General features: G+C 42.6%; 1 protein-coding gene across 9 annotated transcripts in view; it reads right to left on the bottom strand.

Moving 5' to 3' along the window:
• bcas3 (BCAS3 microtubule associated cell migration factor) overlaps positions 1-15916 on the bottom strand; it is a 409318-nt gene that overhangs the window by 220271 nt on the left and 173131 nt on the right. For all 9 annotated transcript variants that reach the window (XM_063016958.1, XM_063016965.1, XM_063016960.1 and 6 more), the window contains exons 20-22: positions 14959-15059; positions 8929-9125; positions 8086-8183 (exon numbers count right to left, since the gene is read on the bottom strand). In XM_063016958.1, coding sequence (XP_062873028.1) covers positions 8086-8183; positions 8929-9125; positions 14959-15059 — 396 coding nt within the window. The remainder of the gene's footprint in view (positions 1-8085; positions 8184-8928; positions 9126-14958; positions 15060-15916) is intronic.

Below are 15916 nucleotides of genomic sequence, written 5' to 3'. Positions count from 1 at the left end.
CACAAAAGTGAGTACACCCCTCACATTTCTGCAGATATTTAAGTATATCTTTTCATGGGACAACACTGACAAAATGACACTTTGACACAATGAAAAGTAGTCTGTGTGCAGCTTATATAACAGTGTAAATTTATTCTTCCCTCAAAATAACTCAATATACAGCCATTAATGTCTAAACCACCGGCAACAAAAGTGAGTACACCCCTAAGAGACTACACCCCTAAATGTCCAAATTGAGCACTGCTTGTCATTTTCCCTCCAAAATGTCATGTGATTTGTTAGTGTTACTAGGTCTCAGGTGTGCATAGGGAGCAGGTGTGTTCAATTTAGTAGTACAGCTCTCACACTCTCTCATACTGGTCACTGAAAGTTCCAACATGGCACCTCATGGCAAAGAACTCTCTGAGGATCTTAAAAGACGAATTGTTGCGCTACATGAAGATGGCCAAGGCTACAAGAAGATGGCCAACACCCTGAAACTGAGCTGCAGCACAGTGGCCAAGATCATCCAGCGTTTTAAAAGAGCAGGGTCCACTCAGAACAGACCTCGCGTTGGTCGTCCAAAGAAGCTGAGTGCACGTGCTCAGCGTCACATCCAACTGCTGTTTTTGAAAGATAGGCGCAGAAGTGCTGTCAGCATTGCTGCAGAGATTGAAAAGGTGGGGGGTCAGCCTGTCAGTGCTCAGACCATACGCCGCACACTACATTAAATTGGTCTGCATGGCTGTCACCCCAGAAGGAAGCCTCTTCTGAAGTCTCTACACAAGAAAGCCCGCAAACAGTTTGCTGAAGACATGTCAACAAAGGACATGGATAACTGGAACCATGTCCTATGGTCTGATGAGACCAAGATTAATTTGTTTGGTTCAGATGGTCTCAAGCATGTGTGGCAGCAATCAGGTGAGGAGTACAAAGATAAGTGTGTCATGCCTACAGTCAAGCATGGTGGTGGGAATGCCATGGTCTGGGGCTGCATGAGTGCAGCAGGTGTTGGGGAGTTACATTTCATTGAGGGACACATGAACTCCAATATGTACTGTGAAATACTGAGCAGAGCATGATCCCCTCCCTCCGGAAACTGGGTCGCAGGGCAGTGTTCCAGCATGATAATGACCCCAAACACACCTCTAAGACGACCACTGCTTTATTGAAGAGGCTGAGGGTAAAGGTGATGGACTGGCCAAGCATGTCTCCAGACCTAAACCCAATAGAACATCTTTGGGGCATCCTCAAGCGGAAGGTGGAGGAGCGCAAAGTCTCGAATATCCGCCAGCTCCGTGATGTCGTCATGGAGGAGTGGAAAAGCATTCCAGTGGCAACCTGTGAAGCTCTGGTAAACTCCATGCCCAGGAGAGTTAAGGCAGTTCTGGGAAATAATGGTGGCCACACAAAATATTGACACTTCAGGAACTTTCACTAAGGGGTGTACTCACTTTTGTTGCCAGTGGTTTAGACATTAATGGCTGTATATTGAGTTATTTTGAGGGAAGAATAAATTTACACTGTTATATAAGCTGCACACAGACTACTTTTCATTGTGTCAAAGTGTCATTTTGTCAGTGTTGTCCCATGAAAAGATATACTTAAATATCTGCAGAAATGTGAGGGGTGTACTCACTTTTGTGATACACTGTACTCTACCCACGATGCGATGCGATTCACGATACTGGGTTCATGATACGATTGTTTCCTGATTTTTTAAACAAAATTAAATTGAAGACAAATTATAGCTTCCTTTTATTATTTCTCTTATAAATAAAAATTTTTTTTATAAATAAAATACTGTATTTCTGCTTATCTTTTATTTATCTAAATAATGAATGCCCTTTTATTTCTTAGGTAGGTACAAACTATGCAAAACAATGCTGCACATTTCCCTTTTTGTGTAAAGAAAAAGTGAAATATAATAAATCCCACATTAAATAAATAAATGAATAATATAAATAAAAAAGTATCCTCACAAATACATTTGGCTGGAAAATTCCAAACCTGGCAACCCTGTAGTGACGTCAACCAGGCAAGGTGAATAGCGCCAGTGCCCTCTGCTGTTAAAAGTGAACATCGATTCATCAAACATGTAAACCGATTTGAATCGTTACACATGTGAATCGATTTTTAACCGTCTTGTGGTGCATCGTTACATCCCTAAAACATCTAGAAGCAAGAGCAGCTCGGCCACATAGCAAAGGCCACATAACCTCACAAAAGAAAACCACTGTGTGCCCAGTAGTCACATACAAATATATGCTCACCAAACACAATGTCCAGTCACTGGTTGGTATAAAGCACAAGGATACTGGACTCTAGAGCAGTGAAAAAACACCCCTTGGGCTACTCTTCCCAGTACTGTGTTAATATGGGTTCAGTGAATGCAAAACAAATTAAACACATTTGGAATTAACTAGAACCTAAACTCTAATCCAGGACTTAAGTGCCTGACATCACTTTTGGAATTGTAAGGAATTATTAGAAAGTAAAGCAGCAAAGTGGGTATCGGCTTTATGTTAATGCCTATGATTCTGGAATGAAGGGTTTAACAGGCACATACGCACATATGCATATTCTTAAATATTACATTAATTAATAATTAAATATACTTCTTTTGCTTAGTACTTCATCACACGTCTGGATTTTATTTTAGACTAGCTTATGTCCATATATATTTTTCTATATACCTGTAAATAGTTATGTGTGCTGAACATATGTATATATGTACGTGTGTTTATATATATACAGTGTATCACAAAAGTGAGTACACCCCTCACATTTCTGCAAATATTTTATTATATCTTTTCATGGGACAACACTATAGAAATAAAACTTGGATATAACTTAGAGTAGTCAGTGTACAACTTGTATAGCAGTGTAGATTTACTGTCTTCTGAAAATAACTCAACACACAGCCATTAATGTCTAAATGGCTGGCAACATAAGTGAGTACACCCCACAGTGAACATGTCCAAATTGTGCCCAAAGTGTCAATATTTTGTGTGACCACCATTATTATCCAGCACTGCCTTAACCCTCCTGGGCATGGAATTCACCAGAGCTGCACAGGTTGCTACTGGAATCCTCTTCCACTCCTCCATGATGACATCACGGAGCTGGTGGATGTTAGACACCTTGAACTCCTCCACCTTCCAGTTGAGGATGCGCCACAGGTGCTCAATTGGGTTTAGTCCATCACCTTTACCTTCAGCTTCCTCAGCAAGGCAGTTGTCATCTTGGAGGTTGTGTTTGGGGTCGTTATCCTGTTGGAAAACTGCCATGAGGCCCAGTTTTCGAAGGGAGGGGATCATGCTCTGTTTCAGAATGTCACAGTACATGTTGGAATTCATGTTTCCCTCAATGAACCGCAGCTCCCCAGTGCCAGCAACACTCATGCAGCCCAAGACCATGATGCTACCACCACCATGCTTGACTGTAGGCAAGATACAGTTGTCTTGGTACTTCTCACCAGGGCGCCGCCACACATGCTGGACACCATCTGAGCCAAACAAGTTTATCTTGGTCTCGTCAGACCACAGGGCATTCCAGTAATCCATGTTCTTGGACTGCTTGTCTTCAGCAAACTGTTTGCGGGCTTTCTTGTGCGTCAGCTTCCTTCTAGGATGACGACCATGCAGACCGAGTTGATGCAGTGTGCGGCGTATGGTCTGAGCACTGACAGGCTGACCTCCCACGTCTTCAACCTCTGCAGCAATGCTGGCAGCACTCATGTGTCTATTTTTTAAAGCCAACCTCTGGATATGACGCCGAACATGTGGACTCAACTTCTTTGGTCGACCCTGGCGAAGCCTGTTCCAAGTGGAACCTGTCCTGGAAAACCACTGCATGACCTTGGCCACCATGCTGTAGCTCAGTTTCAGGGTGTTAGCAATCTTCTTATAGCCCAGGCCATCTTTGTGGAGAGCAACAATTCTATTTCTCACATCCTCAGAGAGTTCTTTGCCATGAGGTGCCATGTTGAATATCCAGTGGCCAGTATGAGAGAATTGTACCCAAAACACCAAATTTAACAGCCCTGCTCCCCATTTACACCTGGGACCTTGACACATGACACCAGGGAGGGACAACGACACATTTGGGCACAATTTGGACATGTTCACTGTGGGGTGTACTCACTTATGTTGCCAGCTATTTAGACATTAATGGCTGTGTGTTGAGTTATTTTCAGAAGACAGTAAATCTACACTGCTATACAAGCTGTACACTGACTACTCTAAGTTATATCCAAGTTTCATGTCTATAGTGTTGTCCCATGAAAAGATATAATGAAATATTTGCAGAAATGTGAGGGGTGTACTTACTTTTGTGATACACTGTATATATATGTTTGTATGTACACAGAATGGGCAGCGCACCACTGGCACCTGGTCGAGTGTTAGGGCAGTAGCGCCACTGATGTGTGTCTGTAATCTGTGGGACACACCGAGCTGCGTGGCCTTTTGAAGGCACAAAGACAAAGCGATGAGCGGCGATAAGAGGAGGCGCCAGGCTGCTCCAAGCCCTGAGCGCTGAGCAATCACACACAGACTGATAAGCATCAAGCCATAAAAGCCTGCTGCGACTCCTGCAGCTCTCCTTCAGACAACAGAGAGAAGAGGAAAGACAGAAGAGAGAGAGAAAGGGAGGAAGGGAGGGAAGGAGGAATAAAGGGGAGGTTCAAACTGGATTATAAGGATGGACAGTGTGTTTTGAAGACCAATGAGGCTGGGTGTACTATAAGACAACAGGGTGACAGTTTGCCTCTTGGGAAACAAAGAGTGGCACAAGGTAGATGGCAGCAATACTTTAGAACAAGCTTTAGGGTCAATTGCACTGACAACATGACAACAAAGCTGAGTTCATGAGTTCAAATGGGCATCTTGGCATCTGTTAAAGACATATTAATGCAAACGATTTTAAGGTGAACAATGCAGTGACCTTACATACCTACTTTGAGATTAAACTTTTGAAAATAGGCACCTTACTACATAATATATAATAATAATACTATTTGCCTTGTCATGACTGGCTGGTGATAAACACACTCACACTGAGCTTAAAAAAAGACCCCCCAGCTATCTATCTATCTATCTATCTATCTATCTATCTATCTATCTATCTATCTATCTATCTATCTATCTATCTATCTATCTATCTATCTATCTATCTATCTATCTATCTATCTATCTATCTATCTATCTATTGATCTGTCCGTCTGTCTGTGTACAGTGTATCACAAAAGTGAGTACACCCCTCACATTTCTGCAAATATTTGATTATATCTTTTCATGGGACAACACTATAGAAATAAAACTTGGAAATAACTTAGAGTAGTCAGTGTACAACTTGTATAGCAGTGTAGATTTACTGTCTTCTGAAAATAACTCAACACACAGCCATTAATGTCTAAATGGCTGGCAACATAAGTGAGTACACCCCACAGTGAACATGTCCAAATTGTGCCCAAAGTGTCAATTTTTTGTGTGACCACCATTATTATCCAGCACTGCCTTAACCCTCCTGGGCATGGAATTCACCAGAGCTGCACAGGTTGCTACTGGAATCCTCTTCCACTCCTCCATGATGACATCACGGAGCTGGTGGATGTTAGACACCTTGAACTCCTCCACCTTCCACTTGAGGATGCGCCACAGGTGCTCAATTGGGTTTAGTCCATCACCTTTACCTTCAGCTTCCTCAGCAAGGCAGTTGTCATCTTGGAGGTTGTGTTTGAGGTCGTTATCCTGTTGGAAAACTGCCATGAGGCCCAGTTTTCGAAGGGAGGGGATCATGCTCTGTTTCAGAATGTCACAGTACATGTTGGAATTCATGTTTCCCTCAATGAACTGCAGCTCCCCAGTGCCAGCAACACTCATGCAGCCCAAGACCATGATGCTACCACCACCATGCTTGACTGTAGGCAAGATACAGTTGTCTTGGTACTTCTCACCAGGGCGCCGCCACACATGCTGGACACCATCTGAGCCAAACAAGTTTATCTTGGTCTCGTCAGACCACAGGGCATTCCAGTAATCCATGTTCTTGGACTGCTTGTCTTCAGCAAACTGTTTGCAGGCTTTCTTGTGCATCAGCTTCCTTCTGGGATGACGACCATGCAGACCGAGTTGATGCAGTGTGCAGCGTATGGTCTGAGCACTGACAGGCTGACCTCCCACGTCTTCAACCTCTGCAGCAATGCTGGCAGCACTCATGTGTCTATTTTTTAAAGCCAACCTCTGGATATGACGCCGAACACGTGGACTCAACTTCTTTGGTCGACCCTGGCGAAGCCTGTTCCGAGTGGAACCTGTCCAGGAAAACCGCTGTATGACCTTGGCCACCATGCTGTAGCTCAGTTTCAGGGTGTTAGCAATCTTCTTATAGCCCAGGCCATCTTTGTGGAGAGCAACAATTCTATTTCTCACATCCTCAGAGAGTTCTTTGCCATGAGGTGCCATGTTGAATATAAAGTGGCCAGTATGAGAGAATTGTACCCAAAACACCAAATTTAACAGCCCTGCTCCCCATTTACAACTGGGACCTTGACACATGACACCAGGGAGGGACAACGACACATTTGGGCACAATTTGGACATGTTCACTGTGGGGTGTACTCACTTATGTTGCCAGCTATTTAGACATTAATGGCTGTGTGTTGAGTTATTTTCAGAAGACAGTAAATCTACACTGCTATACAAGTTGTACACTGACTACTCTAAGTTATATCCAAGTTTCATGTCTATAGTGTTGTCCCATAAAAAGATATAATGAAATATTTGCAGAAATGTGAGGGGTGTACTCACTTTTGTGATACACTGTATGTCTGTCTAACTGTCTGTGTATCTATCTGTTGATCTATCTATCTATCTGTCTGTCTGTGTCTGTCAGTCTATCTATATCTGAACTTAAAAAGACCCCCTTGCTATGTAGCTGTCTGTCTGTCTGTCTGTCTGTCTGTCTGTCTCTATGTCTATCTCTCTATCTATCTCTGAATTTAAAAAGACCCCCTTGCTATACATATATTTATCTACTTATCTATCCATCCATCCATCCATCCATCCATCCATCCATCCATCCATCCACATTACATATATATTACTTGTCCTTGACAATATTAAACTACAAATACAATCAACCTAAACATTGTTGTTTTGAGTTCTCATAATCAGTATACAGGAAAGCATTTAGCTTACAAACTATGGCTGTGTCACAATTCACATACATTTTGACTACATATGCAGTTTAGTACACAAACATTAATGTGTTTAAAATTTCACACTATTTAGTACATTGTATGTGGTTTGACATGTGAATTTTTCAGTGATGTGGAAAAACAAACTCCACCCATAAACACAACAATATTGCACATCATTGTATTTCTGACACCAAGGATTTCTAAACATTAATTATAAAAACTATGCATGATATTTACGACCTATCAGAGTTCTATATTCTGTAATTAAAAGACTGTCTGTCCTGTAAAATGATAAAGTAAATAAAATCAAACCTCTTCTCCTTCTTCGCATACAACTTCTGAAGATACTTTAAATGCACATGTTTAGAGTTTGTCATCAATATGTTTGTAATAGCAAACTCACTAACCTTTTCATTTATTTGCTTTGTCATGACAGACCGGAGATAAACACACTCACACTCTGAGATTAAAAGCTCCAAATACAGTGATGCTCAAAATACAGCTTGTACTTTTCATGCTATGTGAACTGTGTCTAGACACGTTGGTATCCAACACTGTGTAAAATCCACCTTTCGTAGCTGAAAGATTAGCTTATTTGCATGAACCATGCTCAAGAAATCGGATGCTTCTACACTTTGCTTATTCTTAAAATATCATTAGGTAATAAATAATATATATGGTTTAAACATAAGGACTTATAAGGACACATGGAAATAGAAAAAAAAAATCAAACAGACTTAAAACCTGCACACAAGATGAAGTATCATTAAGTCTCAAACTTAAAGATGTAGCAAGGATGGCCACATGTAAGCTTAGGTTTTACAGGGTATATAACCTTTAGTAACCTTTAATTATATGAATATTTTCCGAACATAAAGAAGAAAAGCAGCAGTGTGTCTTACCTGAGCCTCCATCTATGATTGTACCTGGGCCTACACGCTCAGGTACCAGGCAGGATGAGCCGGGCATGCTCACTGGCTCAGAGCGCACTGGCTGAATCCTGACACACAAACACAAAAATATATTCATGTTTGAACAGAATGCCTTTATTTGTCATATATACATGTACAGGTGTACAGTACAAAGAAATACATTTTATGCACATCCCAGCTTGTTTGGAAGCTGGGGTCAAATCGTAGGGGCAGCCGTTGTATGGCATCCCTGGAGCAGAGAGGATTAAGGGCCTTGTTTAAGGGCCCAACAGTGGCTGAATGGCAAAGCTAGGATTTGAACTCTCAATCTTTTGGTTGATAGCCCAAAGCTCTACCCACTAGGCTACCACTGTCCCAATTATTGCAATTATTGCAGTTATATGTTCTATTAATTTTACAGTAAGAATAACAATTGTATTCCATCCAAAGTTGTTTTATGGCTGTGGGTAGACTGGATGAATCTGTTGAAAAGCTGAGTTTGTCCTGGTATTAGGTTGTATTAGTGGCCATGGCATAGGTAACTTGAACATCTACCCATTTTCAAGATCTCCAGTTCAAGTCTCTGCTGTGCTATCCACCTAGCCAGGTATCCAAGAACAATTGGCTGTGTCTTAGGATGGAAGGTCAAATGGGTTCCTCATTGCTGCTGCAATTGCAGCCTCTGCTGGCTGGTTAAGAGGTAAATCCCCAAATTTGTCCACATACTTTTGACCAGACAGTCTATCCTACTGACTGAAATACAGTACAATATGCAGCACTGATGAGTGTTAATTAGTAAAGCATGTGAAGGACAGTATGAGTGCGTGTGTGTACCGGAGGCTGTGCAGCTCCAGGTCATCAGTGTCGAAGTCGAGCAGGGGCTGCTGGCTATCACTGGGCCCCTGAGATTGCAACACAGATGAGCTGGAGGAAATGACTGTGGTCTGGCCTGATGGGTGGATGGTCTTAAACTGAAACTGAGGGCCCATCCATAATCGCCGATGAGGGCCAGTGTGGGTCACAATCTCCACCTGTCAGACACAAAAAAAAACATGACATCAACGTTTTAGTATGATCTGATACGAGACCCTACTCTAGTGTTACCCAGTATTACCCAGCACTGACCATCTAGCAAGTGGAGGAGTGTGATTCATCTAGAGAGTTACAGTATTGAAAATGCTAACAGCACATATCTGAATCAACATCCTATTATTTCTCACACCTGAATTTGATATTGGACTGATAAAAGCAGAAAACATTACATCTGATTCTAACTGATCATCAATAATCTCTTCAAAAAAATAAGTCCTATATTTACATATTCGCCATTTAGCAGATGCTTTTATCCAAAGCGACTTACAGTACCATGACAGTGTGTTGTCTAAGCAAGGGCCCAACAGTGGCAACCTGGCAGTGGTGGGGCTTGAACCAGCAACCTTTCGATTACTAGTCCAATACCTTAACAACTAGGCTACAACTGCCCTGTTTTTAAACACTGTCTCAAGTGTAGCTCATGACTAGCTGGACTGTCAATCTGCAGCCATGCTTCTAGATTAGTCAGTGCAAGGTTGAAAAGTTGTCCAAATAGTTTTGGTCATTTAGTGTATACTTTAGCATTAAGGTTCTTTGTACCAACTGTGGTACAAATAAAAGTACATATAAGGGCTTGGGATTGGTGTAAAAGAAAGGTGTCAATGACTTAATTTTGAGATCAGCATCTGTCTCCTTTCTGGGGTGGGGGGTGGCAACTGTAAATTGGGGTACAGAAGTGGGCAGTTAGCATCTCAAAGTAATGTAAAACACGGCAAAACATGGTCAAAAAGGGCGCTCGGGTGGCACAGTGGTCTAATCGCTAGTTCAACTCCCAACAGTGCTATTGACCTGGATGGGTAATCTACAGAAACAATCGTCTGAGGGGGGAAAGGTTGAATGGGGTTTCTCCACCATGCCAATGTGTTATGCATTGTTATAAGGACTAGACAAGGTGCTCATACAAATTTTAAGGTGGTAGGAGGGGCTTCACTTTTTTATTATTTAATGACACTCTATGACTGTATTGTTTGTGTCCAAATACATACGTCCCACACAATCCCAGAGGACTAAGGAGAAGGTTTTGCTAGTTCTCTACCAGCAAAACCATTTCGGTTGTGTGCGTACAAGTGCATAAAAACAGATCAATCATGGGACATAAACAGGAAGAGCTGCACATCTGTCCTGCTGCTACCCTCTCCCCCGGTCCTCCACCTTTGGTATTAAGAAAGTAGGCCGAGAGCTTAGCTCCCCTCTCCTCGTCCAGTCACATCTGTGAGAATGAGCCCAGGGAAAAGGATGAGTGCAGTATGAGGCTTTTTTTTCTGCAGTTAACACCATCAGTGTCACCCAGCCCTGAGACAAACAGATGTAGTGCTGCTTTTTTGACAGGGCTATGGCCAGATGTTCTCCTGGCTGTCCTACCACACTCGGTGGTGACATATTGAGCCTGCTTTACACTGACAGCAGTCATTACATGCAGCCACAGCTTGCACAAACTGAGCACTTCATGCAAGCTGTCGGTCTAATCACAATCCCGCTCACGATCCAGATGGAATAAGCCCTATTTACTAAATAGATGTCATGAAGCGTGCTAATGCTGTCATGACTGAATGCGGGGTGTGTTTTTAAGCATGCTGCACGTTTGCACCTTTCTTAGAGGCCGGTGAAGGTCAAATCTGATTGTTATGAGTCTATGTTAGCACAAAATATCAAGTTATGAAATGGCAGGTGAATTGGAAAATGTTTTAAGTGTGTGTGTGTCAACTGAATCGAAAAGTGTGATGCATGCAATTCTAATATACACACGCATAACCACACACACTACACTTAGACACACACAAAAAGAACAACAGGAAACAACTATTTTTGTCCTGGCTGCTATTACAGGTGCTTAACAATCGAACCCTATAGCAAGACGGCAGTGCTATCAGTACTTATGTCCTACCTGCTCTGATGAAGCTTCCAAAAAGAAATGTTATATCCAATTTGTACAGAAGGTTTCATCAGAATTTGGGATCATAGCGCCTTTAATTCACCTTTGGATGAACTTTGGATGCAAAACAGTTTCAGGAATCTGGCAACCTTTGAGTTGGGTTTAAGTTTGAGTGTACAGTGGGGCCAAAAGGTATTTAGTCAGCCACTGATTGTGCAAGTTCTCCTACTTAGAAAGATGAGAGAGGTCTGTAATTTTCATCATAGGTTCACTTCAACAAAATGAGGGGAAAAAAAAATCCAGGACATCACATTGTAGGATTTTTAAAGAATTTATTTGTAAATTATGGTGGAAAATAAGTATTTGGTCAATAACAAAAGTTCAACTCAATACTTTGTAACATAACCTTTGTTGGCAATGACAGAGGTCAAACGTTTCCTGTAAGTCTTCACCAGGTTTGCACACACTGTAGCTGGTATTTTGGCCCATTCCTCCATGCAGATCTCCTCTAGAGCAGTGATGTTTTGGGGCTGTCGCTGGGCAACACGGACTTTCAACTCCCTCCACAAATGTTCTATGGGGTTGAGGTCTGGAGACTGGCTAGGCCACTCCAGGACCTTGAAATGCTTTTTACGGAGCCACTCCTTCGTTGCCCGAGCGGTGTGTTTGGGATCATTGTCATGCTGGAAGACCCAGCCACGTTCCATCTTCAATGCTCTCACTGATGGAAGGAGGTTTTGGCTTAAAATCTCACGATACATGGCCCCGTTCATTCTTCCCATAACACGGATCAGTCGTCCTGTCCCCTTTGCAGAAAAACAGCCCCAAAGCATGATGTTTCCACCCCCATGCTTCACAGTAGGTATGGTGTTCTTGGGTTCTTCTTCTTCCTCCAAACACGACGAGTTGAGTTTTTACCAAAAAGTTCCATTTTGGTTTCATCTGAACACATATTCTCCCAATCCTCTTCTGGATCATCCATATGCTCTCTGGCAAACTTCAGACGGGCCTGGACATGTACTGGCTTAAGCAGGGGGACACGCCTGGCACTGCAGGATTTGAGTCCCTCTCAGTGTAGTGTGTATACTGATGGTAGCCTTTGTTACTTTGGTCCCAGCTCTCTGCAGGTCATTCATCAGGTCCCTCCGTGTAGTTCTTGGATTTTTGCTCACCGTTCTCATGATCATTTTGACCCCACGGGATGAGATCTTGCGTGGGGCTCCATATCGAGGGAGATTATCAATGGTCTTGTATGTCTTCCATTTTCTTACAATTGCTCCCACAGTTGATTTTTTCACACCAACCTGCTTGCCTATTGTAGATTCACTCTTCCCAGCCTGGTGCAGGTCTACAATTTTCTTCCTGGTGTCCTTCGACAGCTCTTTGGTCTTGGCCATGGTTGAGTTTGGAGTCTGACTGTTTGAGGCTGTGGACAGGTGTCTTTTATACAGATAACGAGGTCAAACAGGTGCCATTAATACAGGTAACGAGTGGAGGACAGAAGAGCTTCTTAAAGAAGAAGTTACAGGTCTGTGAGAGCCAGAAATCTTGCTTGTTTGTTATTGACCAAATACTTATTTTCCACCATAATTTACGAATAAATTCTTTAAAAATCCTACAATGTGATTTCCTGGATTTTTTTTTCTCATTTTGTCTCTCATAGTTGAAGTGTACCTACGATGAAAATTACAGACCTCTCTCATCTTTCTAAGTAGGAGAACTTGCACAATCAGTGGCTGACTAAATACTTTTTGGCCCCACTGTAAATGCCATTGATTGGCCAGATTGAATGATAGTCTTGCACAAAGATAACTGTGGGCAACACGGTGGCTCAGTGGGTAGCACTGTCGCCTCACAGCATGAGGTTCGATCCCCAGGCGGGGCGGGGCGGTCCGGGTCCTTTCTGTGTGGAGTTTGCATGTTCTCCCTGTGTCTGTGTGGGTTTCCTCCGGGAGCTCTGGTTTCCTCCCACAGGTACATACATGCCTACTAAAACTGCACTTAGATGTGTGTGTGTGTATGTGTGTGAAGGTGTGAATGTGTTTGTGTGTGTGTGCCCTGCGATGGACTGGCAGCCTGTCCAGGATGTTTCCGTGAGCTGAGATAGGCTTTAACAACCCCTTCGACCCTGATTAGGATAAGCAGTTTAGAAAGTGAGTGATAACTGCCAACACTAACAATAATAATAATAATACAGCGGGGCGGCACGGTGGCTCGGTGGGTAGCACTGTCTCCTCACATCAAGAAGGCCCAGGGTTCGAATTCCTGGTGGTGCAGTCCTTTCTGTGTGGAGTTTGCATGTTCTTACCATGTCTGTGTGGGTTTCCTCCGAGAGCTCCGGTTTCCTCCGGCAGGTGAGATACATACAGTCAGGTATACATGCATACTAAAACTGCACTGCACACAGAGCTGTGTGTGTGTGTGTGAGAGAGAGAGAAGGTGTGAATGTGTTTGTGAGTGTGCCCTGTAACAAACTGGCACCCTGTCCAGAATGTTTCTGTGTGCCTTGAAACCATTGAGAACTGGGATAGGCTTTAACAACCATGTCAACCCTGTTTAGGATAAGCAGTTTAGAAAGTGAGTGATAAGTGCCAACAATAATAATAATGATAATAATAATAACAATAATAATAATAATAATAAAGGGTAAAAACAGGGGGTGGCACAGTGGCTCTGTGGGTAGCACTGTCACCTCACAGCAAGAAGGTCCTGGGTTCAACCCGGTCTGGGTCCTTTTCTGTGTGGAGTTTGCATGTTCCCCCTGTGTTTATGTGGGTTTCCTCCGGGAGCTCCGGTTTCCTCCCACAGTCCAAAAACATGCAGTCATGTTAATTGGAGACACTGAATTGCCCTATAGGTGAATGTGCGTGTGTATGTGTGCCTGCCCTGCAATGGACTGGCACTCTGTTCAGGATGTTACTGTGTGCCCTGTGCCCATTGAACAGCTGGGACAGGCCCCAGCTGCGCAACCCTGATTGGATAAGCGGTTCAGAAAGTGAGTGAGTGAGTATAAGAACGGTTCTATCTCATAGTTTTCTAGATCTTCCAAATCTTACCTCGACCTCCACAAATACCCATAACTGACATTTCCTAATGACCGATTCATATGGTAAAAATGGCAAAACTGGGAACACTTGTATATCTTTAAATACTCTTCTGTTAAAATATAGGCCTTAATTAGCTTTGTTTTAAAACATTCTGCTGCTAAGATGAGCTTATTGTTGTTGTGTTAGCACAAATTTTAGAATTAGAACTTGTTGACTTTTAAGAATTGACAAGTAGAACTGTTTTGTGCTGTATTCTTAAAGTTAAGTAAATATTATAAAACGGATAGTTCCGGTCCTAAAATCTGATTGGCTGAGCTGCGTTCGAAGCCGTTGTAAAATCCCCGATAAACGCACACCTATGACCACCTCACATCATTCCATATTAATACGCCACTGAAAAGAAAAAGTGAATGTTATGTTCGCCCTCATGTTGCCTAGCAACACTGTTAATCGAACTACCTTGCGTCGCGGAACAATGCTTTATTGTAAGTTTATACACAATAAATACATTTATGAATTAAACATTGTTGTATTTATTATATTTTATGTTGACCGCCGTTTTATAAAAGCAATAAGCCACTCGAGACCGTGTGTTACTGCTATGATTTTAGCACGGGAAAGAAGTTTTAGGCACTCCGCTTCACGTCGTGCCAAAAACGTCATTCCCCGTGCTAAAATCACAGTAACGCACGGCCTCTCGTGGCTTATTGCTTTATTAAGCAACTGTAAATTAGCATTTGCATAAAAATTTTATTGATGTTGAATGCAGGGGGCACATATTTTAGTGCTTGTGCTTCTTTCTGGTTTGGCTTGAAATAAACAGTTTGGGTTAAACGGAAGAAGAAAACTGACCTGAGAGAGCCACTCCTCATCCTCTTGGCCGCTGTGGTCCGAGGCCAGACTGTCATAGGAGCCTTGTCTGGTGATTGGCCCTGGACTTCCTGGAGGAACCACTGTGAGGAAAAAGAAAACAGGATGAAGCTCTCTATTTGAGTAAACATCTTGTGTAGCTTTGAGAGTGAGAAAGCACATTTGGGCTGTAAGGTGGTGTGTGTGTGTGTGTGTGTGTGTGTGTGTAGTATAAAGACAGATGGAGCACTAGCAGGCTTGAATAAGCAGGCGCTAAGAATGAAGACTAATGTGCGGAATGGGTCGTTTCTCTTCCCACTTCCAGGCGAGCACATGGCTTTGTTGTAAATGTATTTAATAAAGGAGTAGATAATAAAACTGTCAAGATTTCATCGGCTAAACTGAAAAAGCTTCTGCTGTTCCGTTTCCATCTTGCTCGGTTTTCCTTTCCTCACCCTCTCGGACACAAAAATACTCACGGCAGGTGTTCAAACACACTTAGAGATGTTTCTGCCAAGTACCACATACCAGGTTTCCCATGCAGATAGGAATCTGCTCTTTACTTGTCACTTATTCACCTAAATATCACCCACTGGCAGAACCAGTTATCACACACACATACCCATCGGACGTAGCGGTACGACAACTTTTCTTCTACCCTAATAGCAAAGAACAAAGTCAGATATTGTTACATCTTAAACACAGTCATGTCTTGCTTCACATCCTCCCCTGTGACTCCCTGGCCTGGCAGGAAAAAGTGTTGTTTAATCAATAATTGAAATATTAGAAGATGTAGCCGGCTCTGTAGATCGTGTTTCAGTGGGTCCATGCTGTAGAGGTAGCAACTCATCCCAAATACTCAAATCTAGAAAGTGGAGGAGGTTGTGGGCAGGAAACAGCAACTAACCACATAAATTTGCTGCATCACCGTGACTATAAGATTTACACAGTTCCAACTACA

Source organism: Trichomycterus rosablanca, chromosome 20, assembly GCF_030014385.1.
Source record: "Trichomycterus rosablanca isolate fTriRos1 chromosome 20, fTriRos1.hap1, whole genome shotgun sequence".
In the NCBI taxonomy this organism is placed as follows: Eukaryota; Metazoa; Chordata; class Actinopteri; order Siluriformes; family Trichomycteridae; genus Trichomycterus; species Trichomycterus rosablanca.
This window is presented reverse-complemented; position numbering and strand designations above follow the sequence as displayed.